The sequence below is a fragment of the Artemia franciscana genome, chromosome 3 (assembly GCF_032884065.1).
Source record: "Artemia franciscana chromosome 3, ASM3288406v1, whole genome shotgun sequence".
In the NCBI taxonomy this organism is placed as follows: Eukaryota; Metazoa; Arthropoda; class Branchiopoda; order Anostraca; family Artemiidae; genus Artemia; species Artemia franciscana.
The window spans coordinates 28,650,173-28,677,836 of record NC_088865.1 but is presented as its reverse complement, the minus strand read 5'-3'; the positions used below and the strand labels follow the sequence as shown (position 1 = coordinate 28,677,836).

The 27,664-nt window shown below is 33.8% G+C and overlaps 1 protein-coding gene across 2 annotated transcripts in view; it reads left to right on the top strand.

Annotated features, from left to right (window-relative positions):
• LOC136025120 (DNA replication complex GINS protein PSF1-like) overlaps positions 1-26,441 on the top strand; it is a 29,991-nt gene extending 3,550 nt beyond the window's left edge. The window contains exons 2-4 of one of the 2 annotated variants that reach the window (XM_065700859.1): positions 6,831-6,914; positions 21,505-21,799; positions 26,116-26,441. In XM_065700859.1, coding sequence (XP_065556931.1) covers positions 6,907-6,914; positions 21,505-21,799; positions 26,116-26,379 — 567 coding nt within the window. In that variant the 5' untranslated portion in view covers positions 6,831-6,906 and the 3' untranslated portion in view covers positions 26,380-26,441. The remainder of the gene's footprint in view (positions 1-6,830; positions 6,915-21,504; positions 21,800-26,115) is intronic. The other variant, XM_065700860.1, reaches the window with a different exon arrangement.
• Positions 26,442-27,664: the final 1,223 nt, after the last annotated feature.

Genomic DNA, 27,664 nt, shown 5'->3' with positions numbered 1-27,664 from the left:
AACATGGGTTTGACTTTAAATAAGGATAGTTAAAATTACTTCTTGTTAAAATTCAATATGAATATTTAATACAAAAACTAGGTTAACCAGAAACTACCATTGTAAAGGACATACACTGAAGATATATTCTTAACATATATGTAAACAATGTTGCCCTCTTATTTTCATTTGTTCTAAGGTTGATGTCATTAATGAATCACCTAGCAACAACCCCAAAAACTGCAGAAAGCAAATTTTGAAAACTAAATACTGTGTTAAATTGATATGAAACATGAACTGTTCACCAGTATCTGTAAGTAAATAATATGTAATTCTTAATTACATAAAAAGCCATGGAACCTGTTTTTTTTTATAAAAATAGGTATATGACAGACTATTTTGATGTATTTTTCTTTGACAATGATCATGACCATATTAACTGACAACATTTTAGCAATTATTTTTATTTTCAGCTACCATCATTCTTTTCGCAATAAAACAAAATGTAACTTTTAGACTACCCTGCAGAAAATGTAGTTATGCTTGAAATCCTGCTGTAAATTTGTGTGTTGTATCTAACCAAATTTTGTGAAAATTTTGTTGGGGAATCTTGCAACATTTTTGCTTTTGCTTTTTAGTTTTTTTTAAGGAGTTCTTTTAAAAGTAACAAAAACTCTGGGATTCATAACCTGATTGCAATGTAAGTTCCAAATATCAACTCTGTTTCATGTATTTTGAATATATGGCTCTAATTTTAGAGCCAAGTGCATTATTTTTCGTCTGGTCGAAACCAACTTTTTATACCTGATTAGAACCAAACCTCATCAAATGTGATGTAAATTCACAACAAATTATGCCAAATATTTGCTTCCAATAGCATTAGTAGGGCATGTTTTTCAAAGAAACACAAATTTATTACTTTGCAAGTTGACTGCAGTAATAGTTAAAAACAAAACAAAAAAACAAGCTTTGATTTTAAGAAAAATGTGCATTGCAAAGATTAAATTTTTTTTTTATTAAATTAAAAAATGATTAAATAGATTCGATTAAAAAAAATCTTGCAAAGATGGCGAAATTTTTGCAGAATACTACAAAAATCGTATTCTAATTTCAAATTTTGCCTTTATTTGCAAATCCCCATAGGAATTCTTTGAAATCTATGTATTTGTTTTGTTTTCAATTTAACACACTTTAAAGGGTAACAACTTGCCAGCCAACTGCAGTGAAAGTGAATTAAATAAGTTTTGATAAAGAGCCAAAGCATTAGCATTCAATAGGGAACAGAGTGCCTCTCATGTATTGTCATTTTTTCCCAGCCACTTTGCATGGAACAAGTGGTTGGAAAAACTTTGGAAGGCACTCATTTATCTGGGTATTGAAAATGCTTGTGCCCTTTTGAGGGTCAAGAGGAATTACAGGGCAACCATCCCCATGCCATGTCCCTTTTCTGCCCCTGGTCACCTCTGTAACTCCTGTAGAGACCAAAATTAACAGATAAGACATTTTTCTTAGAATAGTCAAAAGTTCTAATAAATATGCCTCAAGAGATGACATGACCCAGACAACTCTGGGAGCAAGGCCCTAATTGCCCCCTGTTTACAGATAGATTTTATCATCAACAATACTTTAGCACTGAATTAGTAAAGAGTTATGTGCCTTTAATGTTTTCTTCGTGCACTCAAGACCACAGAGCCTTGAGGACGATGGGGGGATATTTGATGTTTTGAGCTCTTTTCACTTGATTTAAAGAAAAAAGCAATCCAAGATATCCATTTTGTTCAAAAACATGAAAAGGTTTGATAAGTATGCCTCCAAGGTCAACATTTCCCTCAGAGCTCTAGGGGGTAATGGTCCTAAATCATGTAGATTACCCATCTGTTACAAAATTTAGTGTTTGGAAGGAGGGGAAGGGCAAGGTAAATCAAAAGATACTTTCTGTTGCAAGATTATCAAAATAGTTTACTTACAATATCTCTATAACAGCTTGGGTGATCAAGCTGAATAGGGGGATAAGGCAAAGATAACTCAAAAGGAACTAAACACATCCAGGTTATCAAAATGGTAAATCTGCAATATCTTGAAAAAGGCTCAGGTGATGGTGTTAAAATTGTTGCATAATATTGGGGGAGAGGGGGGGGTAGACAATGAAAACTTCAAGTCTAGATTTAGGCAAGGGGCTCAAATGTTTTGTTTCTGATCCTCCCAATGGTTGTTGCCACCTTGTTAAGTAGCAAGACAGATTATGGAACTATACATATTCAGGCTATCAAAATACCCTATCTGTAGTATCTCAGGAAAAATATGGCAGAAGGAGTTGAAACTTTCAGGTACAGTTGGGGATTTCATATTTGGTTTGCAAGGGAGGGATAAGTTTCTTTCTCTAATCCAAATAAATGTTTTTTAGTTATAAGCCCCTGTGCAACTTATAATCTATTCACATCAAGTACTAAGGTACACCAAAAGACACTATGTTACCAGGTCATCAAAATATCTTATTTGCAATGTCTTGAGAATTCTTTGAGAGATTAAGTTCATACTTTCTGGGAGTTCTATGGGACCAAGTGGACCTCTTGTTTTGACCTAGGGGAGGATGAGAAAGGATGGCTTGTAGGTTCAAGTTGAAGCTGTCAGGGGTACTGCTGTTTCAAACGGATCTTGAATTTGGACTTTAAGGGGAGTTAAAGGTGAATCAGAAGGGCCAAAACATTTCTTATTCCAAACTATTGGTTCCCAGACAAAAGGGCTTGCAATCTATTCTGGAAAGCCAGAAACTTCAAGGTTAAGAGGACTTGTGTGCATCAGAAAATCTTGAAACAATTTTGTTTTACCCAAAAATTGGCCCAGTTTATTTTCTGATTGGCTAGGATTCTTGGCTCCCAGGTGTAAATGGACTTGAATTTTTTTAATCATTCAAGACCGAATGATCAAAAAATCTTGATGCCCAACAATGGGGATCATGAATTATTCGTTTCCCACCCAGCTTGAAAATTATATTCATAAATTTCCTGTGCCTGGTGGACCCCCACATAAAAAAGGAAATAAAAAAATAATGCTAGTTGTATCATTTTGTGATGTCCAGAAATGAGTCTGTAAATTTGTTGCATCTCTGATAGGCTTGCAGTTTACATGGCCTTGCAGATCTCAATGAAAACAAGGTTTTTGAGATTTGGTTCTATGGATTTGTGACAGTTGAAACTAGGCCAACAGGTTGTGTCTTTTGCAATTAGCTTAAACTGACTGGGTATGTAAACAGGAACAAGGGGATCTCATTAAAGACAGAACTATTAAAAATACTTTCTTTTATTGATTAGTGTCACCCAAAGTTGGCTAAAATTTGTTTTGTCCCCAATCAGCTTGCAACTTACTGAACATGTACACTCACCAAAATGACACTAAGGCAAACAAAAATTAGAGCTCCTTAGGAAGACCAAAGATTGTGCAGATCATCTATCTGTATGAACAAAAATCCCATTCCAAAATCACCCAATTTTAAGTAAAGTATTTTAATAGTTACCACACAAAACTTTGGCTGGTTAAGCATTTTCACCAAATATTCAAACTTTGACAACAATTAAATTGCAATCTAATGTTTCAGGTCTTAAGTAGAAAAACTTTATAAATATTCCGACAGTTTACCAATAATATAACTCAGTCATTTGAAAAGCAATGGAAATAAATTCTTTAAAACCCATTCCAAAAAAAGCTTTTCAAAGGAAAGTAAAAAGTATATTAAAACCTAAAGTTAGCAGAAACAAAGCCATGTAAAAATTCAAACTTAATGGGAATAAAGTTTCTGTTGCAGAAATTACTATGATTGAAAACTGAAACCCTGAATAAATAGACACTAAAACTAGATCTTTGTTGCATGGGCAATGTAAGATGTTGTGGCAACCTTCGTTTGGCTTCACTGATTAAAGTGTTGCAAGAGCAACACTTCAGTTTTGTTTCCGCACTTTGATTAAATGCTGAAGTTGTTGCTCTATAAGGATCTTTAAATAAATACCATAGACACCTGCGTCATAAGGTTATCCATGAGTTTGTAGAGTTATAATACAATGTGCACCAATTTGCACAAATTCCTAGCTCAAAGTGAACCAATTCTTACTTAAAAGTCTCTCTCCTGGGATAAGACATCAATTTCACTGGAAACAAATAATAGGTACACCAACTACCAAAAGTTGCAAACCTCTCATTGCTGAAGATGATTATGAGCTAACAGCTGACTGTTGCTTAAAACTTCCCTATATGTCTCACAATTGGTATTGGCCTATTTTTACTGCTGAAGCTGTCAACCCCTTTAAACTTTCAAACTGGTATATCTCGTGAAAGAATTTTTCTACCAAAAAATGAATGATATATGCTTTGATCAGCTCACCAAGAGCTGACCATCAAAAAAAAATCTATCTCTCTTAGTTCAAAAGTTGGCTTTTTTGTTGTAGGCCAAGCTTCTAACATCATCACTTAGAAAGGAGCAAAGGATAAACTCTAATTTTTTTTTAGCAAAGAGAGAACTTTCAGAGTTTAAGAGGCACATCTGATACCATTTCTCTACCGCAGTCCCAAGTGCAAAAAACTGAATGATAAACTCAAGCTGAAATCATGAACAGAAATGGGTAGAAACAACAAATGACAGCACTTTTGGTTTCCACTTTTTTGTTTCTTTAAATTTTTCCATTTATCACTCAAAGAAGATATATTGGTTGTGGGGTCGGGTAACTGGTGCATATATTCAACACTTATAGATTTTAGTCCATCTTCAATTTGAAACTGGTGCCTGCCTGCTTGCCTTCTAGAACAGAGCTTTCCACTCGAAAGCAGAAACATTGTTTGATGAAACAAAAGCTTACACCCTTACCACTTTCTAGGAATATGCTGGAATCAGGGTGCTAGGAACAAAAAATAAACGCACACAGCAAAACCAAAGTGTTGCTCTCGCAACACAATGAATGATCAAGTCAGATTTATGAAGAATAGAAAATTCGTCAAAGGCCAGACCATCATTTGTATTTTCCTGAAAACTAAATGTGTTTTCAACGTTTTCTTTTTTATCTTTTCTTACGTTTGACATTGAAAACCCAACGTTGACTGTTGGGTTTCATTTCAACTTGAGTTTGCTTTAAGTTTGAATTTTTACATATCTATTTTGCTCGTTTTGGTCTTAATTCAGCTCTTTGCTTTTCTTTGATAGACTGTTTGGCAATTTTTGTTCTAATTAACAATCAAAAAAGTAAATAAGTTTGATCTTGGCTTGAAGCTATTAAGAGTGTTTATGAGCCAAAGAGGATATAAAAATTCAGTTTGATGGAGTAGGTCCCTCAAAAGGACTGATAATTTTTTTCCAATGGCTGGAAACCTACATCCTTTGTGGAACAAGGGATCATAGTGCACCAAAGAATTCAAGTTGGGGCATGAGTCCTGAGTACCATTTGAGTTGTAATAACGTGGTCAAATGCATCATGCTGTGCTATGTAAATTTTACACAAGAGCAGAAAAACCTAAAAAATTAGTCTTTACGACCAGTGTTATTAAGGAGTACTTGTTTATACATTGAATATTCCTTTATTGACTTAAAATGTGACAAAAATAATTCCAATATCAGAAGGTCAAGTTCCTGGCCTATTACCTGAGTCAGAATACAACAAGTAAGTGCTACTTTTTTGGATTCACATGCCATTGAGTCATTTTTTCAAAAAGAATGCTGAAATTTTACAAAGGTACTGCAAATACCATCACTGTTGGATAACAATCAATCCATCTTGTTTCTATACCAAACATTGAATTGTTGTAAATTTAACATAGTTGGACTGGAATCTTGTTTTGGGAGACACTATGTGTACAGGAGGGGTCCTTGTATTGAGCAAGCTTGCCCATCACAGATTATTTTGCTGAATAATCTTTTGGTTATCAACTTTTTCGTAGTTAAATGCCAGACTGGAATTATGGATGTTGAAAGTAGGTTCTTAAAGTAGAACCGTTTTCTTCAATAGCCTGTTTTAGTTCTTTTAACCAACCATTTTCAATGGTTGCATTTTACTTTCAGTCTGGAAAATTTGATTGCTTTTGACTTGTGTGTGAAGTGTAAGTTTGTTTGAAAATTTTGTGAGAAGTGAAATTTTATTTCTCATGTAGTAGATTTACTACATTACAGATACTGAGTATATTTTAAGATAAATAGTAGCATATAGACATTGATTTTGAGATTATGCTGATTTCTTCAATGTGTGCTGGTAGAATCCTAATTTGAAAATAATTGCTCAACCGGAACATTGTTTGCTTCTGGTCATGTAATTTTAAAGTTTTGCTAATCTGTTGGAATTTTACAAGCATTTAAACTGACAAATCTTTCTAAAGTCCATATTCCGAACACCAGGGGCACTTGAAGAGTCCTGATTTTTAAGAAGAGAACTCCTTATTTTGTGCAGCCCCTTAGATTTTTCTTTTAGGGGGGAGGGGGCTACTTGGGAAATTTTTTAGGAGTTGAGATTCAGCAAGAATTGGCTGAAAGTGAAATATTTTGGCTTTTTTTAGAAATAAAAAAAGCCAAAGTATTTGGCTTATCAGTCTATCTTGTCATTGTAGTGTTAGTTGTTCAGATTCCTGTTCCACAATTGTTCAAATATTGGTTTCTGCTTATTTAAATATGAATTTATATTATTAGTGTTTATTTTGCAGTATTATTTGATTACTAAACAGTAAGTTGTGCTCAAGCAACAAGTCGTCTAATTGAAAAACTGGTTCACTGATGTTTGTTTTCGACCTGTAGAAAGCACCACATTGGTTTGTAGGAAACACAATCATTGTTTCACACTTGGTAATGTTTTCAAGCACAAAATTCCTTTTTGTTTTCATAGATAATGCATCCTGACTTGTCTCCGCATCTCCATACTGCCGAATGCAATGCTTTGATTGCAGATCTGCGAAAGTGCCATGCTGAGGTAAGAGAGAAAATTATAAAGTTGTTGATATCCAACCTGCTGATTTCAAAGTTACATGTGTCATTTTGCCTGGCTCATTTTCTGTTGCTCGTTATTTCCAGTTTTAACACTATTAATCCAGTTTTGTTTCAATTTCTTTTTGAAGCACTAGTTCTAAAGAACAAAATGTTGCCAAAACAATGAAAACATTCCATGAAAAAATTAGCAACTAATATTTGTTTGTTTTTTCCAACATAAATTCCTGACTTGAAATGGAGGCAGCCAAAGATGGTCTCCTCAGGTGCCATTTCTAAGTGGAATTTCAACAAAACGTTAAAATTGCTCTATCTTTTATTTTTATTTTTTTTTTTAGTTGAACAGATGCTAAATTTCAGAGTGAAATACTATCTTCAGATTGGGAATGTATGCCGAAATTCTTGCACTGTAACCTTTGAAAAAGTTGGTCTTTTTTTATATTCCTGGTTTAAAAATAGAAAAAAAAATTAAAATAGAAAGCAGAAGGTGTATATTTTTTATGTGTGATTTTAATACGATACTGAATTTGCTCTTGCTGAAATAGTTCCTTGTAATATTTACTTTTTATTTAACTATATAATTAGTTTCTTAATAAAGTGGTATTCCCTATGAGGGAATATATGCCCAAGTCCTTAAGTCCTTGTACTCTGCTCTGGGGTAATCTAAATGTATAATTTATCCTTCTTTAGGGTTTTCGAACTGTATGACATTGATTAACATAAAAATTAATTTGAATTTTTTATGTTCCAGATGATTTTATTACACTTTAACCAAAACTGAATAAGAAAAATGGGGCCAAAGCACTCAAAACTATATGCTCCCAAAACTACATTTGTTTTTCCACAATTTCAAATATTTGCTCAATAGTATCTATTTGATCAACATATGCACAACATATTGAAAATGTCTAGATAATATATACAAAACCAATATATGCTCAAACAATATCTATGACTATGAAGTTAAAGCTTTCTTATTTTTACCCAAATTGGGTCCCAATCTACAGCCCATTACATATCTCTCTACTAGTCAAAATTATCCAAAAACTCTGACTTGCACATGTCGAAAGTTGCGTTTATTGGCGTCACTGATGAAAATTCAGAGGCTAAAATTGCAAAATGGATGTCGTAAAACAAGTAGTTGTTGGTGCTCACAGGATTTCGAGTTCCAGGGTCTTGAAGTCACAAGTTAGAATTGCAATGTCATGTCTAGACAGAGTGTTTATAGTAAGGGCTCTACTTAAGGCCTACTTGCTACTTATGCCTGACATGTAACAGCCAAGCTGATCAATTTTCTGAAAAATCGTCAGACGTTACCTATCTAGTGGTTTCAAATAAACTATAGTTTTGGATCAGCACATGTTCACAGAGGAGACATACGTGGTGGAAAGTTGAGTGGTATCTCATCATTATCTATGATAAGTTGATTACTTAGTTAACATCCTTCATTACTAGGCAATGACACAAACTAGCCAAAATATTGATTGCAATGTATTGTGTAATGAGTTGATATATTTATTACCTATCATTTTACTGTTTTTGTGTAATTGAAGAATGTTCAATCTTGAAATATTTGGACATTCAGAAATTTTTTCTATGCTTCCCGTATAAGTAATTAGTTTTTTTTTGTGCCCTTTTCCCTCCAAAACAAATTTCTGCATCAACGCCGGGAGGAAGAGATTGTTCTATGTGTCTGGTGAAGGACCAAGCATCTTGTATGTTTTTTTTTTTTTTTTTTTTTTTTTTTTTTTTTTTTTTTTTTTTTTTATTGGAATGTGACATCCAATTTTTAAAATGCAAATCTGATCTTAGGTTTTCTTTAGTTTGTATTATACGTATATCTGTTCTAGAAAGATATTTCAGTACGTGCTGTATTTAGACTTTGTAGCACTATACTGCAATATTTATATAAGATTGGAAATCAGCAAGCTCAGAAATCTTCGAATACCATTTGTGGTTGAGACTAGAAGCTACTTGTCAAATATGTATGCTATATCCTGTGTTTTGTTATAAGATACTCATGTGATATATATAACGTATATAACATATTGCAATACTAGACTTGTTATTGTAACTAGTGACATCTAATCTCTTAATCACCTGCTTTGGTGGAAAACAAACACTGTGTGCTTTGATTATGGGCTGTGTTTGTTTTTTTTTAGGACAGTCATATCGGAATCATTATCACTAACCCAACGAACCATGAAACCGTAAGAAAGTCTTTTGTAATTTTAGCCTCAAAATTGTCGTCAGCGATTTCAGAACTACATTTTGACTTAGGTGGAAACTACATATATACACTTTTTTAAATATGACTTCTATGGAATTGGGCTGCCACTGCCTAATGGTATATGAAACCTACTATATACTGAAGATTACAGAAGTAAATAATTTTCCTACTGCTTTTTAGAATCCTGTGAAGAAATTCGTTGGAGTTTGTAATGTTGCTGATGTATTAGTTATTAAGTGTTTGAAGCAAGAAGTAAGTTTTTTCTATCACTTGCATATCCTCTCTCTCTTTCTCTTTCTCTCTTTCTCTCTCTCTCTCTCTCTTTCTCTATTTCTCTCTCTCTCTCTCTCTCTCTCTCTCTCTCTCTCTCTCTCTCTCTCTCTCTCTCTCCCTTTCTCTCTCTCTTTTGCTTCATTTGGTAATGACCCTTCGTTTGCACATTTAAACAGAAAACGTTTTTTTTGCATATCTATATTTTCATACTATCATGGTTTCATTAATAGTTGCAGCCTAGTAAAGATCAAATCTCAGCCCACAGTAACCAAAAAAATGTGCTTAAAATAAATTTTTATCCCAGATGACTATTATCCATTTGAAATACAAAAGTAAATAGTAATAATGGAAACAAGTTTATAAACGCTTCGAAAAAGTGCCTCGAAACCGTTGAAAACGGTGACGAATTGAAATAAAAAGTAAACATTTGGAACCATAATAGTCGAAAATCCTAAACCCTTGGTTTTTCAGTCCTCCATCTTGAAAATTGCATTTTAGCCTGGGCAGCACTAATTTTTTTTTTTTTTTTTGGCTTTTTCCCCTATGGTGCTAATGGTGCTAGTCATTTCAAAGCTAATGTTTATGTGTACGTGCTTTTTCATAGATTTGTCTTGTCATCATAAAAGTAAGACGTAGCAAACAAATTCAACGAAATGTTTTAAAATATATGTTTATGGTTTATATTCCCTATCCAGGATTGGCTATGTTATTTTTCCGCAGTTCCAAGGTTTAGTACTTCGGCCTAAAATGAAACTTTTTTGTTATTTGACAGCTGAGATCAAACTTTGGTAATATACAAAGTTAAATTTTTGGAATTTGCTTTTCATTTTGTAAATTGAAAAATCCATCGAAAATTGGTTGAAAATCATTGAAAAAAATCGAAATTTTCATTTTTTTCTGCAAGTTTACATCATTCTCTAAGAAAAGACTAAGTAGACAAAAAAAATTTGGGCTGGTGAGCTGATGAATGTGAAACTTATGAACTGAATGTATATAAGTATCTTATGCTTTCGGCTGAAGGTAAAGCTGTATATTTTGCAAAATTCGCATGTTTCACAGGGAACATAACTCTTAACTACATATGGTTTGTAATTGCATTATGAAAAGCTTTAACAGGCTGGTACGATTTGTGCTATACAGGGGATACTTTAATATGTACACTGTGTCCGACTGTAGTTTATTCCAAAGAGGACTTTATGAACCTTAATAGTTGCCTCTTTGCCGAGTCGCTTGCGTGGTAGAAAACTATCACAGAGCGCACACGTCTTGACAAACTAGGAGGTAGTGTTCTGACACTCGGATAGATTTTTTTCAAAAAGTTGCAATGTCTAGTGAACCTAACCTCCGATAATAAATCAACTACGATATGTGTCAGATCAAGGACATATTACACTTATTTTATATGTAAAGCAAAATTAAAGAGGGGATAAATATGTATAACTGACTGGCGAGGGGGCTGGGAGAGTCCAAAGTATTCACGAATATCCTCTTTATGGACGGATGCTATAGAAAAAAAATTCAATGTTTAACGAGAACCACAAAATGTCTTGCGTAAGCTGAATTTCTTGGAATTAACTCTTCAAACCTAACGTAATGAGAGGAAAGTGAGGATGAAAGGAGCTGGTTTAAAATACAAAAACAGGAATTTTGACCACAATTCTCGATTCAGCCATGAGTAAAATTTATTTCTGGTATATTTTCTTTTGTTTCTTTTGTAGTGTTTAACAATAATTATAAAACACAGCTAATGTAAATCGTGGTATTATCCGAGCTATTTCTCTATCCTGGTTAGGAGAATAAGTAAAAAAAGGGAACTTGAACCGTGATTGGATTACTTTTAGGATTGATCCAGCTCAATCCCCATAGTTTGAAAGACCAGGTCAAGTAGCCGGATAGATTGATCACTAATCTTGTGGGCTGGAAACACACTGTATACATTTAGAAACCAGGAAGGGTATGCCTTCTGCTTTTTCATAGTTTCCCTGCTTGGGAACTAAAGTACTTTTATTAGAAAAGAGAAGATAAAAGATTAGTTATTGCTTAATTTTTCACTTCAATCTCTCTGTGCCATCTACTGCTCAGCGTAGTAACAGCTCTTACTTTAAGCTTTTAAAATACGGTAATTAGTTTAGGATAGAGACAATATAAAATACCTACTAAACTCTTCTCAAAATAATGTTTTAACTGAACTGTTTTACTGCTTGAGAGTGGAACCATTGCCCAACAGCAGACATTTGCCTCTCTGGGCTGCTGGCAGTAAAGAAAACTTGCAATTAATTTAAGACACTTATCTATAGTGCCGGTAATTTACCGCTTCTCGTTAACAAAGAACCCTTAAAACCAAAACAGGATTAAAGTGAAATATTTGAAGTTGAAATAAACAAGTAAAAATGCACTATTTTTGGACAAGAAAGGGCTATTTGCAAAGAAAACTAAGATAACGGTGGCAGTAACCCTGCTCTTCTATGTAGCCTTTTGGAGGAGCCTTTTATTAGGATTCTTTGCTTACTATTTCTACGTGAAAATCATTTGAATAAATTCAGTTTTATGTTTGGGATCTGTAACCTTGTTGGCAGCATCTACTCTCGTAACATGATGACGACTATGTATATAAGTGAATATAGAAAACAAACAGATGAAAAAAGAAAAAAATTCATTTTGTCGAAGCCCAGCTGTTATGTATAGATTTCGTCCCTTGAGGCTCAGTATCAGGAATGTTAGACCCTTAAAAGTAGAAGGAAGGGGTCAAAATAAGAAAATTAATTTTGAGTCCTTTATTTTTCTGCCTTTCTTGTGTATCGTTAAGAAAAACCTTGGCTCTCCGCTTCATTTCGCAGGCACATATAAAGCAACCAACAATTGTATAAATCAATTTTCACTTAAATGGAAGCTTAGTTCAATTGGCTATATAAGCAAAATATTGTTGAATAGAAATACGCAGGTGACATGAGGCATTACTCTCTTCCTTAATTGGCCTTATTTGACCAAAAGTTGGTAATTCCAAGTTTTTATTCGTAAATTATAATAGTTCCTGCCAGTAAATATTCCAGGTTCTTGTTACTATTAAATTTATTTAAAAAAATAAAAAAACAAATTCGACCCTAAAGTTAGACAAAGGTTCTAAATTTTTAGAAAGACAAAAATACACTTATGTAATTGCTAACCGCAAAATGGTTCCCGAATTTTTATTTTCATAAATAGCATCAATTATAATATGATTTTTATTTTAGAGAGTAACGAAGTCGAAAGCTAACCGTGAAAAGGCTCGTCTGAAGCACGTACTTTAACTGCCGTCAGAAGAAGTTCAAATGGATAGTTCAAGTGTAGTTACCTGCGATATAGCGGACTCGGTAGATTTAAATATTCCGTTTCAAACAGTAACTGAACGTTATTATACACCTTTTTATTTTTGTGGAAAAGATCATGAAGATTTCAGAGCTTTGCAACATTCAAATAAACTTTTTGTGATTACTCTTGCTCCGACTCACTCAATACTGAAGGGAAAGAAAACCGTTACTAAAGTTGATTTTGATGTTGGTCCAAATAGCAATCGTTTAGAAAATGTTGTGAGTGGGAAAGGAAAGAGGGGTGCACAGTTTTTGATGCCAGATTCTCTTTTGTGCTTTATCGAAACATCTGATGGTGAAAGATATGAGGTTCGGTCTTGCGTGAAAGGAAAACTTGTTGAAGTCAATTCTTTATTAGTCACTAATCCCAGTTTAATTACAAGCCATCCTGATAGCAAGGGCTACATTGCTATAATTATCTGCCCACTTAGTGCTAAAAATAAGGAATACGAACATTTGATGAATGAAAAAGACTATCAAAAATATTCTAGTGAATTGAATAATGTACAATAAAATATTTTGTGATCTATTTATGGTATCCAGTCTATTTTTATAGTTTTTTTTTCGAAGGCTATCGAAAAACTTTTAGGATTAAGAAATGAAGTCTGTCCTTAGACAGAAGTCCCAAATACTGTCGGATAATTTGAGATAGCTTGTAATGCTGATTGTTTTTTTTTATTTCTCAGCATGGTTGACATACCCCTATACTGCTTGTCATTTTTTTTTTGTTATTCAACTGAGCATTAATTTATAAAACCTACTCATTTACAGAAACCTAGAGTGTTTGGCTTAGGATTGGATTAATTAGGTAGAATAAGTTTATTATTATACATCAATTTTAAAACGGGATGGCATATTGTAATGGTTGAAGTCCTGAGCCAGAGTAAGTACATTTGATAGCAGTAAGGCCAATATTTTGTTTTTAAGATTACAGAGATATAAGTACTTCTCTCGTTAGAATCAGGCATTGAAGTGAAAAAGTCTAGGAGAATGGCCCTAGAGGTGGGTTGGCTGGGTAACTTAAAAATCGCTTTAACAATGATAATATATTGTGAGTTACTTTAGTTTTGAAGTCTGGCGGAAACCTGAAAGTATAGATGGCAATACTCTTTGATGTCAATTGATGTCAATAATGTGGCTAGTGTAGGGACTTGATTAAGTTCCTGTTGTTTCATTTTCGCTTTTTAAAGCTCTGTTCACAGCGAGCCTTCTTTGGTTGCAATAAAAAAAAAAAGTTTTCTCAGCTGGAAGTAAGAAGCAACATTAAAACTTAAAACTCATCGCAATTACTCCGTATTTAAGGGAGGCTGCCTTCTCCTCAATCCCTGGCTTTTCACACTCAAGTCTTTTAGTACTATTGTAAAAGAATTTAATTTTAATCAAATGGCCCCTGTGTTTTAGGAGTCGTTATTAAAAAATTGGGACAAAAAGTTAAAGTTTTGTGCAGAGTGAGGTATTGAGCATGGGGCACTCCCCCTCCCCCGTGTACGGAATAATTTCTGTTCGTTTTAATTTGTTTTGTTGCTCCTTACTTTCAGTTGAAAAAACTTGTTTTTCTTTATTAATTTTCTGATTGTTTTTCAAATAATGCTGGGAAATCTGCACCCCTCCCCTATGAAATATTCCTCCATGGAAAGATCATCCAAAGTAAAATGCACCCTCACCCGGACAATTCCACCCTAGCTGAAATTTGTTTGTGGAAGATTCTACCTGAAAAATTCTCCTTAGCACACTTTAATTTGAAAGAGTTCTAATTTCCGATCATTTTTCAAATGATTCCAGAAATACCATTTGTGAAAATTTTCCCAGGAAATCCCACGGAAAATTCCTCATGGAGAATTTTTTCTGCGGAAAATCTCCCTCCCATGAATAGATAAATAATTTCTTGGACCACACTGCTTTAACATTTATATAGTTTAAGCGAAAAAATGGGTATAATTTAAATAAAACAATGGAGCAAGATTCTACTGTTTTATTTCAATTATACCTGTTTTTTACTCTCTTAAAATCTACGAATAGATCCTCCAGACATTTCCATTCTCTTTTTTGTACTTGGCTTAGCTTGTTCAGAGAATTGGTGTAATAGCAAGATTGCTTTAATGGCTAAAATACAAATAAGGCTATTAAGCAAAAGTTGTTTTTCCTTCTCTTTTTTTCATATGTCTTCATACATAAAAGCCTATGTTTGTGATTCAGTCAATGATATTTTTGTTGTTGATAATGTTTCTAGGCTACTGCCTATTGCAAATGTAGCAATTATATATCCAAGCAACAACAAAATCAAAAAAAAATTGTCTCATTGAGATTTTAGATTTAAAAGAGGGCTATATAGGGGGGTTGAAAGTCATATCAAATAAAACTGGGTCGCAGGCATGTTTAGGATGGCTAGTGTGGTTTAAAGCACCATCTGTTCATATCTCCTCAGGTTCCGTTCGAAATATTAAAACGGCTCAGTTTCTGCAACAATCGAAAACAGTCCTGCCAAAATATTCTCCTTTGTCAATAATCGTCCAGGGGGTTACCGTACAGTCCTATATTCCATGAAAAGAAAAACTCTTAATTTTGAGTTAGAGTCCTCTAATCCTCAGAGCTCTCAAAAATTGGCTGACGATTCTCGGACTTCAGTACCTGATTTAAACTCTCAAAGTCTCAGGCTGATATTTGAAGTTCCGAAGCTGGCAATCTCTTGCCATTATCTAGTAAAAATCCAAAACTTGGAAGGTAAATTATTGTTGTTTTTTTTTCGAAAAAAGGAGTAAAACATGAGTTTTTGTACTTTAGTACAAACACTTCGGCATTCTAGCAATGGAGGTCATTTCATTCAGAAAATTGTTGCCAATCAAATAAAGAAAAATAGCAAATTATCTAAGACCGTCCCAGAGATAGAGCAGTTTAACTATATCGAAGAAATCCCAAGTAAGAAAGCCATCTTTGGCTTTTTTTTGAGAAGCAGGGATTTTTATTTGGAAATATAGAAATGTTTTTTTTGTCTATTTCAAGATATGTCAAGTTCAATAGCACTTCAGAGTTTGAAGGTACTCTCCTGCGTGAATGTATATTTGGCACATGCTGTTTTTTTTTTTTTTTTTTTTTTTTTTTTTTTTTTTTTTTTTTTTTTTTTTTTTTTATTCAATAGAACTGACAGATTTATAACTTACTGAATCATCGCCCGCCTTAATAACTGAACTCAAAATTTGCATTTTTTGGTATTTTTGTGTTTATTTTTTTATATTTTCTCTTTTAATTTAGCAAAAAGTAGTTTTTTCTTGCGAGATGTTTTTGTTTCTCTACATTTAATAAGGATACCGTCATAACAACAGGTATTTTTCTTAGAAACGAGAAAGGTATTTACTTTGAAACCAGTTATAGAACCAAGAATACCCTGCTGGATAGTTGTTGCATGCTTCGAACACCCTTAAAATTTGGGATTGAATCATAGTCAGTGTTATGAATGCTAACAGTTAGATGTTTTGCAATATTTTTGATTTTGTCTAATTATTTCCAATGTCACGTTTTAGTTATACTTTGTCTTGGTGCCCCTGTATGTAAAAAATAAGACAAATTAAAACCTCTAAAAACTCAGTACTTACAAAGGCCCAATGGAAATCATAAGACGAGTGAAGAAATTTTTCTGAGAGGATGGTAATCTATCGTAGTGAGGTCTTGACGTATTTTTCAGCCATTTGAAGCAGATTTGTCTTACAAATATTGTCTAATTACAAGCGCCTGGTGAAAAAAAAATCAGCAGAAACATGAACCCGCTCAAGTCGGATCATTATTTCATTCCTCGAAAAGAAAGCTATGTCATCAAACTATGAGTAGAGACGCTATATTGGAATCCAAACTATTGATTCCAAGCCATTTCCTCGAGAGAGCCGCACTTAGTTAGTTGAAAAAATCGTGACAGAGATTGGTTCATTATTGCATAAGACAACTTTCAGCTAGGCGTGACTAAGAGGAAGTAAGGGTCTAATCCCCCCCTCCTACGAATCAAATTTGGTAGTGTTGGATGGACATCATCTTGCCCTGTTGCCATTTTTTAGATGTATTCGAATAAGTTGAGCCTTAGAAGCTTGACTTTGAAATAGCATGTTGAAAATTAGGTTTCCAAAAATGTCTAAAGTCATAATTTATTGCAGTATTTTACAAATTTGAGCGAGGAAAAATTTTGAGCAAGAATTTTATCGGTAATTCTAATGGCTTTCCTGTTACTGAAGAGTTTACTCTATAGGTTCTATGCATTATCTAGTAAAAAGAATAAATGTTTTCATCTGATAGATACCTCATCTAACTTTTGCTTTCCCACGGAGTAGGCGTCGAGAAGTATAGTTGGCTTAGGGTAAAAAAAAAAATGAACGTACTGTGATTCGAGTAACTTTTCAAACTCAAATATCAAACACGTTTGGTTCGTGGCTTTTACAGTAATCCATGTCTTGATTTTTTTCTGGACACAAAATTAAGTTTTAAAAGAGGAATTTAAAATGAGTGTCTACTTGTGCCATTATCTGAAGGTAAACAAATCATTTACGAATTTTAAGAAATGTGAAATGCTTGTAACGAGCAACAAAGGAGCGAAAGCTCAATCGGAATTAAAGAAAGCAGCCACGGTTCGGCAAAAAGCCAGTATTCTGGCACTATTTGTAAACTACTGAAACTCTATAACTAACTCTGTTTCATTACAAATACATAATAACAAAGAAAGATCGATACAGGAAATTTGGATGGAAAAAGAATTCTTGAAAACATACTATCTTAAAAACAATTTCTGCATTAGTTTTTTTCCATACATCAAAATAAAGCTTTGAAATTTTCACGAAACGAGTGCAGTTTCTCAATTTTTTTTTACTACTGAATGACCAAATTTACATTAATATGTAAACTTCAAGAGCCGAAAACAACGAATATGAAATCCAATGAGACAAAAAAAAACCCAACAAGATCCCCCCCCCCTAGATTTTGAAAAAACACGTTCCTCCTACTTTCTGTGAATTGATGTCAATGCTTTAGGGAACCCAAAATCCAATTTCGGGATTTTGTAAGCATTTACCTTTGCTTATATGTTGACGTATTAGTCCTCCCAAAGAATGAAGTGATTGTTTCTTTGTGCTTTTATGCTCTTTTTTTATAGGTGTGTTTGAAATAACAAGGCAATTAGCTAAAGACAAGTATAAATTGCAAAATTGTGACTTTTCACAAAATGCCTTGAGATCGCTGTGTAAGCGCATGCCCAGGACACAACCAGTGGAGATTTGACTTATACAGCATCCAAAAACCTTCTGGGTCCTAGCTATGCACATAGTGTGACTCAGAAGGCTTTTCTTTTCATTAAAACAATGAAAGTAGAAGAAAGATCTACGATTCAGCCACACATCTTTGTTTTTTTTCAGGAATGAAGTAAACTAATCTTTTTCGACGAATTCAGTTGTGATTATACCGTACATAGTGTTATTGGAATCATATCTATTAGTTTTATCTATTCAATATCATAGTGTATGTTTATGCTGTATATTATTGCTTTCAATTGTACATCTTGCATAGTTGATTTGTACTAAAACATGGCTTTTTTCATGCAACTGTTTCAGTTTTTTCAAGTCTTATCCCAAAAAAAAAGAAAATTTTCTTCTTCAATACTTCTGACTCTAAACGAGACCAGCATTCATTTCTATATTAAAACTTGGCGTAAGAGACCAGTTTATATCAACTCATGAACAATTTGGTCTCCCTTTAGATAAGATATATACGCAGCTGCCGATATACTTATTTTTGTCACGAGAGAAATAGAAATTACTCTTGTAATTTTTCTGTGTTGCGTACGACTGCACTAAAGCTAGAAGGGGAAGACTTTACCGAAATGTGGAAACTTGTATGAATTTAGTATGTGATTCGACGCATCGATTTTAAGTTATAGTGTAGAATAAAATAGTCGACTCTTATATTGACTCAGAAAATTACTAGTCTTATTCTGGGAATTAAATAAAAAAAACAAGTTTTTTCAACTGAAAGTAAGGAGTGACATCAAAACTTAAAACGCACAGAAATTACTTCGTATATGAAAGAGGCTGCTTCCTCATCTACGCCTCGCTCTTTACGCTAAAGTTTGACTCTTTCTCTCAATTCTTCTTTCTAAAACAGTAAAAAACTTTAGAGTAAAGAGCGGGGCTTTGATGAGGAAGCAGCCTCTTTCATATACGAAGTAATTTCTGTGCGTTTTAAGTTTTGATGTCACTCCTTACTTTCAGTTGAAAAAACTTGTTTTTTTTATTTAATTTCTGAACGTTTTTGAATCAATGCATGTTTTGATTTTGGCTCTCCGCAGAGGAATAATCAAAACGAAATTTGCATATTTTTTTTTTTTGGCTCAATGGCTTTCTCATAATTTTGATCGAATCATTTTGAGAAAAAAGAGCGGGGGACGAAGCCTAGTTGCCCCCCGATTTTTTGGTTAATTAAAAAGGCAACTAGAACTTTTAATTTTTTACGAATCTTTTTATTGGTAAAAGATTTACGTAACTTATAAATTAGCTTACGTAAAGAACTTTTGTATTCTCATGTTTTTATTGCATATATGAGGGGATTCGCCCCATCGTCAGTACCTCGCTCTTTACACTAAAGCTTAAATTTTATCCCAATTCATTAAGAATGACCCCCTGAATCACAAAAGCCGTAGAATAAGTAGTTGAAATTACCGAAAATACTTTAGCGTAAAGAGCGAGGTATTAGAAGGAGGTGAGCCCCTCATATGGGTAATAATTTCTGTTTGTTTTAAGTTTTATTGCTGTCCCTTACTTCCAGCTGAAAAAGCTTTTTCACTTTTATTTTTTAATTGTTTTTTTTTTTTAAATAGTGCTAGTAAATCCTGCTCTCCCTTCATGGAAATTTTCTTCTCCCATTACAAATTCTCGAAGGAAAGTTCCCCCAGCATATCCCCCTCTTCTCAACCCCTCCCAAAAACCAAAAAAATCCTCCTGAAAACGCCTGTATACTTCCCAATAACCATTACTATATGTAAGCACAGGTCAAAGTTTGTAACTTGTTGCCCCTCCCACGGGGACTGTGGGGGAGTAAGTCGTCCCCAAAGACATAGTTATAAGGTTTTTCGACTACGCTGAATAAAATGGCTATCTCAGAATTTTGATCCGTTGACTTTGGGAAAATAATTAGCGTGGGAGGGGGCCTAGGTGCCCTCCAATTTTTTTGGTCACTTAAAAAGGGCACTAGAACTTTTCATTTCCGTTAGAATGAGCCCTCTTGCAACATTCTAGGACAACTGGGTCGATACGATCACCCCTGGGGAAAAAAAAACAAATAAACACGCATCCGTGATCTGCCTTCTGGCAAAAAATGCAAAATTCCACATTTTTGTAGATAGGAGCTCGAAACTTCTACAGTAAGGTTCTCTGATACGCTGAATCTGATGGTGTGATTTTCGTTAAGATTCTATGACTTTTAGGGGGCGTTTCCCCCTATTTTCTAAAATAACGCAAATTTTCTCAGGCTCGTAACTTTTGATGGGTAAGACTAAACTTGATGAAACTTATATATTTAAAACCAGCATTAAAATGCGATTCTTTTGATGTAGCTATTGGTATCAAAATTCCATTTTTTAGAGTTTTGGTTACTATTGAGCCGGGTCGCTCCTTACTACAGTTCGTTACCACGAACTGTTTGATAGAAAGTGAATATTTGAATGCTATTGGAAATATTGTTGGTTAATTATTTTGAAAAAAAACAAACATATTTGCATACCCATAAACGTTAAAACTAGTAACGCTCTAGATAAATAGAGTTCAATTATTAATTCAAACGTAGGAATCCAAACTTCGAGCCTCAAATTATGGGAATAGAAGCAGTTCCTTTGGAATTCAGGGTCAGTCCTGCTCAGATTCTGCGTGGGGTTGGCATCTATAGCTGTGCATGTCTTATCTTTTCTTTCAAAGGAAGCGAAGCCCAGTAGAAAATAAAATCAAAAATCTACTGGAAAATTGCTTGTCAATTTGGATTGTAAAAAAGAAAAGAGCATGAAAAAATGTTGTTTAAATTTAAATTCTGACGAATATATTTTAGCGAGGGTCAAATATATTTGCGCAATTTCAGGGAACCAGTTTACCGAAAACTCAGTTGCTAGTAAATTAGCCTCAAAGATGAAGTGCTTTTTAGACTGTTGTGTTAAAAGTCGTTTCAGAGAAATCTTAATTGTTAATATGGTTAAAGATAATTGCCAAGAATAGGGGTATACCAATTTTGTGTCTGCCAACCTTGTGAATTTTGCTGCAAGAAAAAAGAAGAAAACTTTGAAAGGATATTCAAGACCATACGCGTCGAACTAAATATTTGAAAAGGCTAATTCCGTCAATATTTATCAGCGGGCTGTAGTTTAATTGAATCCTGGTTTTTATGAAGAAAAACCTTAATTATATATAAAACATTCATCTGATCTTCTTGGCGTTAGCATATAATGATAAGCAAAGCGCAATATTTTTAAATTTCTGATATTTAACATCTTTGGGCCTCAAATTATATCATCTATGTTCCCTACAAATTGGTTTTTGATGTCGGCCAAAGACATTCATCCGTAGGCCTAAAACATTTTTAATAAGAAAATGGAAGTAGGAATCAGGAATTTTATAGACTTGTTTAGGTACATTAATTGAAACAGGAGTTGCAAAATAATAAAATGCTTTTATTGCAAACTTTATACTCCAGTTTAATTATTGTCTACTTTTCAGGATGAATTTTGTGCAAGATTTAATTCGCCCTCATACCTCAATCCCTCCATTTAATGACGATGGCGTGAGACAACTATTAGATGAAATGGAAAGCCTGTATAGAGAAAATATAAGAGATTCAGTGGAGTTAACGGAGTACTATCCAACTGTTCTTATACGACATGCTTATTTAGAAAGAAGAAAACGATATTTACTTTCTTATCTCAAGAATAGGCTTGATGAGATATCACTCATCAGGTGGCAGTTTGGAAGTATCCTGCCTAGTAATATCAAAACTCAACTTTGTGAACCTGAGGTATGTACTAGAGATTAAGGATTTGAATATAGAGGTATGCTGCCAATCGAAAGTTGGCTGAAAAAAAATATTTAACCTTATATTCCTGGTACAAATTTAAAAAAAAGAAAGATAATACGTGTAATAAGAAATTTAATGTTTGCCTTTTTTTTAAGTTCGAGTCAAATGTTATTTTTCTTACAATCTGAATTTAGTTATGCCATATTAATTTCTTTTAAAGGAAGGATGGGTGGTTTTTCCGACAATAAAAAACTTTCCGATGTAGTTCTGTTTTTAATATTGTTCCCTAGTGTCAGAAAATTAGTTAGATATTCGACTTTTGAGCCAATAAACTACAAGACAACAAAGTGATATAATTAGGATTAATTTCAAGATATAAGAGCAGATGCCATCCGGTGGGTTAAGTATTTCAAGTATAGTTTCAAATATTTGTTCGTTTCCTGTTGGTTGATTTTCCTGAATTTTAGTTTGTTGGTCATCTACAGTTTCCTTTTTCCTTTGTTCTATCTTTTGCTGTTCACTTTCAATCATTGCCTCCTTTTTTTCTTGGTCTTCATTTTGCTGTGTTGGGCTTTCATGCATTTTTGTTTGTTTGTCATCTCTAGTTTCCTTGTCCCTTTGTTTTATCTTTTGCTGTTCAGCTTCAGTCAAAGCTACCTTTTTCTCTTGGTCTTTATTTTGCTGTGCTTGGTTTTCATGAGTTTTGCTTTGTTTGTCATCTCCAGTTTCCTTTTTTCTTTGTTCTTCGTTTTGCTGTTCATTTCCAGTTAAAGCCTCCTTTTTTTCTTGGTCTTCATTTTGCTGTGTTTGGTTTTCCTGTGTTTTATTTTGTTTGTCTTCATCAATTTCCTTTATCCTTTGTTCTTCCTTTTGCTGTGCACTTTCAGTCAAAGCCTCCTTTTTTTCTTGGTCTTCATTTTGCTGAGTTTGGTTTTCGTACTTTTTAGTTTGTATGTTTTTATATTTAGCTTCCTTTTTTCTTTGTTCTTCCCTTTGCTGTTCACTTTCAATAACAGCCTCCTTTTTTTCTTCGTCTTCATTTTGCTGTGTTTGGTCATCTCCAGTTTTCTTTTTACTTGGTTCTTCCTTTTGCTGTTCGCTTTCAGTCAAAGGCTCCTTTTTTTTTTGGTCTTCATTTTGCTGTGGTTGGTTTTCCAGCGTTTTAGTGTGTTTGTCATCTCCAATTTCCTTTTTCCTTTGTTGTTCCTTTGGCTGTTCACTGTTAGTCAATTCTTCCCCTTTTTCATCGTTTTCCTTTTGCTCTTCATATCTTATCAAATCTTCTAGTTCTTCAACCTTAACTTGGGTTCGTGTTCCTGAATCATCCTCCTCATAAAGAGTGAGATCTAATACTAATTTGCCAGATGCTTTGTTCTTATATTTCAGCTCTTTTATCAACCTCGGGTTACGTAAACACAACATATCTTCCCATGTAATACTACATTCACCTATTGCTACCTTAAAATCTTTCACTAACAGCTTAATCACAGCACCTTTTCCTATACCATCGATGTTGAATTCATAATTCCATTCGGGAGAAAAGCCACTGCAATCGTGAGTCCTAAATTTAAAACTCTTTCCTGGGAGTTCAACAAATACCTTCTGTGGCTCATCCTCAATTACTTCCTTTGAAATTTCAGCCTTTAAAACTTTTAAGCACAAACAAACCATTATAATAAAGTATTTTGTTAAAAACTCGTAGTAATATTGGAGCTTTGGGTTTGCTGTACCAGGAGCAGTGTGTAAATGAAGAATTAGAATTAACAGAAGCAAACCTTTGCAATATTTTTTAGTTTGGCTCTAGAACTTAAAATAGAAAAACCTTTGCATTTATTCCGATTCCTGAAAATTTGATTTGTTATTTTTTGTACAGGAGTATTTATGTTCAGAAAAATGGGGTAAATATTACATCATTAAATATAAGCTATGGGAGAACGCCAGGGCTTTCTGCCCAGACTGCACTCGTCCGTGTGGACTTTCAAAGTAGGTTATCTTGCGAAATGATTATTAAAGCGGTAAAGAACACTTCGAAATATTGTGTAATGTTCGTAATTTAATTCTTGACAATGAAACTAATTACAGCGGTCCGTAGATCTTTAAATCCCTTTTCATGATTTTAGAAGCAGTTCAGGTTAAGAGGGCTGAACCTCAAATTTTTTCCAGTTCACTTGAAGCTAATCAAATAGCTTTTGCTTAAAATCCCTGGCCTGTCGCTTGCTCGCAGTTGTGGACTTAAATTAACACAGGAAAAGACACAATACAGCATATTAAGACAAAAAATGAAACAAAAAATTCCCATTTAAAATACAAAACAAGAGTTACAATTACAGAAATGTTCTTTTTAAGTATTGAGACAGCCTTTTTATTTTCCTTTGAAAAATACTAATCGGAAGAAAGACAACTCTGTCATCGAAACCTCCGGCGGGATATGCAAGGATAATAATAATAATTTTTTACTAAAACTGTCTAAATCATTCATATGGGCATCTAAATCATTTCCAGAGGATATTTAAAACATTCATAATTTCCTGCTCCCCCAAGCTGCAAGAAGAAGATGGCTATCTCACCACAGATGTTTAGTTTGCTTACCTGAACTCAGAAAAAAAATTGAAAACCGAGAGTGGAACCAAGCGTCTTAGCTATAAACAGAGAGTAACTAGTTAAGCTCACTGTTGCATCTGATAGCCAAATGACATTCATTATTATTTTGAATCACTTCCAGTATTATTGTGTTCATGGTTGCAGTGATAGCTGCAACCTAGTAAAAAATGAATCACAGGACCACAGTTGCCAAAAATTGATAAAGGTGTTTTTTTTTTTTTTTAAGAAACTGGCTAGTAAAAAAAATTATAATTTGTTGCTGATTCAGGAATGGTAACTATTATTTCCACTAGCCTTGATGTTTTGAAAACCAATTAATGGTCAAAATAGCCTGAAACACCTCGGAAATGGCGTCACCATTGGAATAATCACTGCTGATAATTCACCCCCTCCACCTTGAACAACAAGGAAAATTGCTTTTTTGCATTGGTAGCACTGATGTGTCCTTTTTGCCGTTATTTTTTCACCTCTAGTGGAGAAATAGAACAACATTAAAAGCTGTCTGATGGCTCATTTGAAAGGAATTTGCAATATCTAGTGCCTTTTGTAATTAGCAAAACATAATATTTAAAATATAACACAATTTTCATCGTCGCATACGCGATAATATACACATGTATATTATTTTGAGACAAAGGATAGAATATGGTAATTAATTGAATCTGTTACTTGATTGTCTGGAATGTTGTCAAGTATACTTTTCTAATGACGCCGTTTATGGTAGATTACAACCATAAATAATGTCGAAACCAAAACATCACATATTCTTTTGACAAGATATGTTAAAACAAACGTCTTTTAAAAAGTTGCTTTTCCGGGATATGATGTCATATTTAAGTGATTTTGTTGCCTGACTCCCTTTGGTTTGCTCTTCACTAGATTCTACCTAAGAAGAGGTTTTTCCCGTCTGTGATGTATGATTAAAAACAGGGTGGGTCTGTCAAATGAGTGTTTCAAACAGTTACGTTCTAAGATCACACTGACTATTTTTGACTTTAGAAAAAAAAATATAGAACGCTTTATTGTTTTGTCTAATCATGATTGCAGCGATAGGTGCAACTTAGTAAAGAACGAACTACGGCCCATATTAAAAAAATATTGGTTAGCGAGAAAAAATTGCCATTTGTGGCTGATTCAGTAATGATAACTATAATTTTCGTTAGCCTTAATAGTTAAATTTCATCAAAAGTAAGGCTGAAGTCTTTCTTGGAAGAGCCATGTTGACTCTCGCTGGTCCCATAGCTTACTTTTCCATTACATTTTTTTTAGAAATAGCTCATTAATTCAGAGCAAAAGACGTTTTCGTCTAATGTGAGCGAAAGACTTCTAGATTTGAATTGTCCTAAGCCATGACTCCACACGCAAGTGTGAACAATGAATAATTTTTTCTATAAAAAGTGCACATTGGAAAAGAGTGATTCCGTCCAGAATCAAAACATAAAAAAATTGACAGTTTTTGATTGACATGTGTATTTTGCGGAGATTTTCAGTTTTCTACTAATTAATGACGATACCTTATTCAAAATACAGCATTTTTTTTATTTTCTATGCAATGTGTAAGACCTCAAAATCTGTATAGTAAAGGAAATGGGTTTTGATGTTGCAGGTCTCTAGGATAATTTCGATGTAATGTAATATAGAAGACACTACAATTTGTTGGGGAGGCATAGACGTTAATTTGTAAAATCTCTGTCGTTATTTCTACTGTTTTGTAGATTCTGTGGTTTAACAAATACAGCAAGGCGTTGTCTCAGTATATGAAATCTGTTGGTGACGGCACAGGTTTGGATCTAACTCAGAATCAACAGCCTCCAAAAAGTCCTTATATTCAAGTTAAAGTCCTGGAAGACATCGGTGAAGTTCAAAACGAATACGATGAAACCATTGTTTTAAAGCCAGGTACAATCCATTATCTGCCAAAGTCGTTGTGTGAACAATTTATACATGAAGGGATGATGGAGCATATTCCAATAGTTTAATTGAGCATTTTATATGTAATTTTTTCTATTTTTACAGCTTCTATTAAAACATCTTTGCATCAGTGCTGAGTTATAATTCTTGTCCTTTAGCCAGGTTCTGAAAAAGAAGGGTAAACTAGTTCAAGCAAAAATGATCTAGATACATCATTATGGGAATTCTAGCTGGTTGAAATCTAAGTTATTTTGAAGTCTTCCTATCAAATTTCTTGAAAAAAAGACTGCTTGGACTAAAAATACTAAAAAGGATATTTATTATTTACTCTTGCAAGTTCCTGAGGAGATAGTCTTTGTTTATTTAAAAACAATTTGTTTGCTGGGTGGTATAGCTTGGGGACAAGGTGCCAAACTGTTTTTTTTTTTTGCCAATATTATGGTCTTCTTGCCTTGTAGTAGTGATGGTGGGGAGACACTATGAAATCGACATTGTCCCCGGGTGCTGAAAACCCTGACTACGCTTCTGAAACCTCTGAAAAACCAATTAAACAAATTGATCCATAAAAGGAGCGAACTGAAGCAGGCCCCATATGAAGACCAACTCCACCGTCAAAGACTAGCATTATAAAGACTAGTCAGTGTGACTCCTAGTCAGGGCTTGCATTTAAAGATATTTATTCCTTTTAGTGGGGTATCTAGGCCTTGGTTGGGAATATTTCCTTGAAAGGGGATACTAAATTTGTCAGAAATAATTAACCTACATATGTATTGTTTTTAATTTTGGTACTTGTTATTGAGATATTCGAGATTGTTGTAAATCGACGGAAGAACATAATTTTTTAACATAATACACACCAGGATTAAAATACTGGTCGAAATGACGGTAAGATTCAAGATTCAATTTCGAAGACTCGATTTTGAATTTGCAATAAAGCATTTTCTTAATTATATATTCAAAACATTACCGCATCGTGGCAGCACGAAATTTAGTTTTAGTCACTTAAATTACGGACAGTGACAATTAGTGAAGCTACGTCGGGAAATTTATCTACTTCACCTTATACTAACTATACTTTCTTATGCTCTCTAATTTATTACTAGCTCTCTAATCAGGATTCGAAGAGTACATAGAACCAGAACCCCTTCTCAAGACCAGAACACAATTTGTGCTTTACTGAAAAAAAAAAAAAAACAGCAACAAAAAACAAATGACCGAGGATTGTCAGTTTAATTGACATATACTGATAGTTATTCCATAAAAGTTTTGATTTTTTTTAATTTATTTATTTATGAAAGTAAGAAAAGCGAGAACATTTCAAAGCCTTGAGGTTATAAGCCCTGCTCGTGTTAA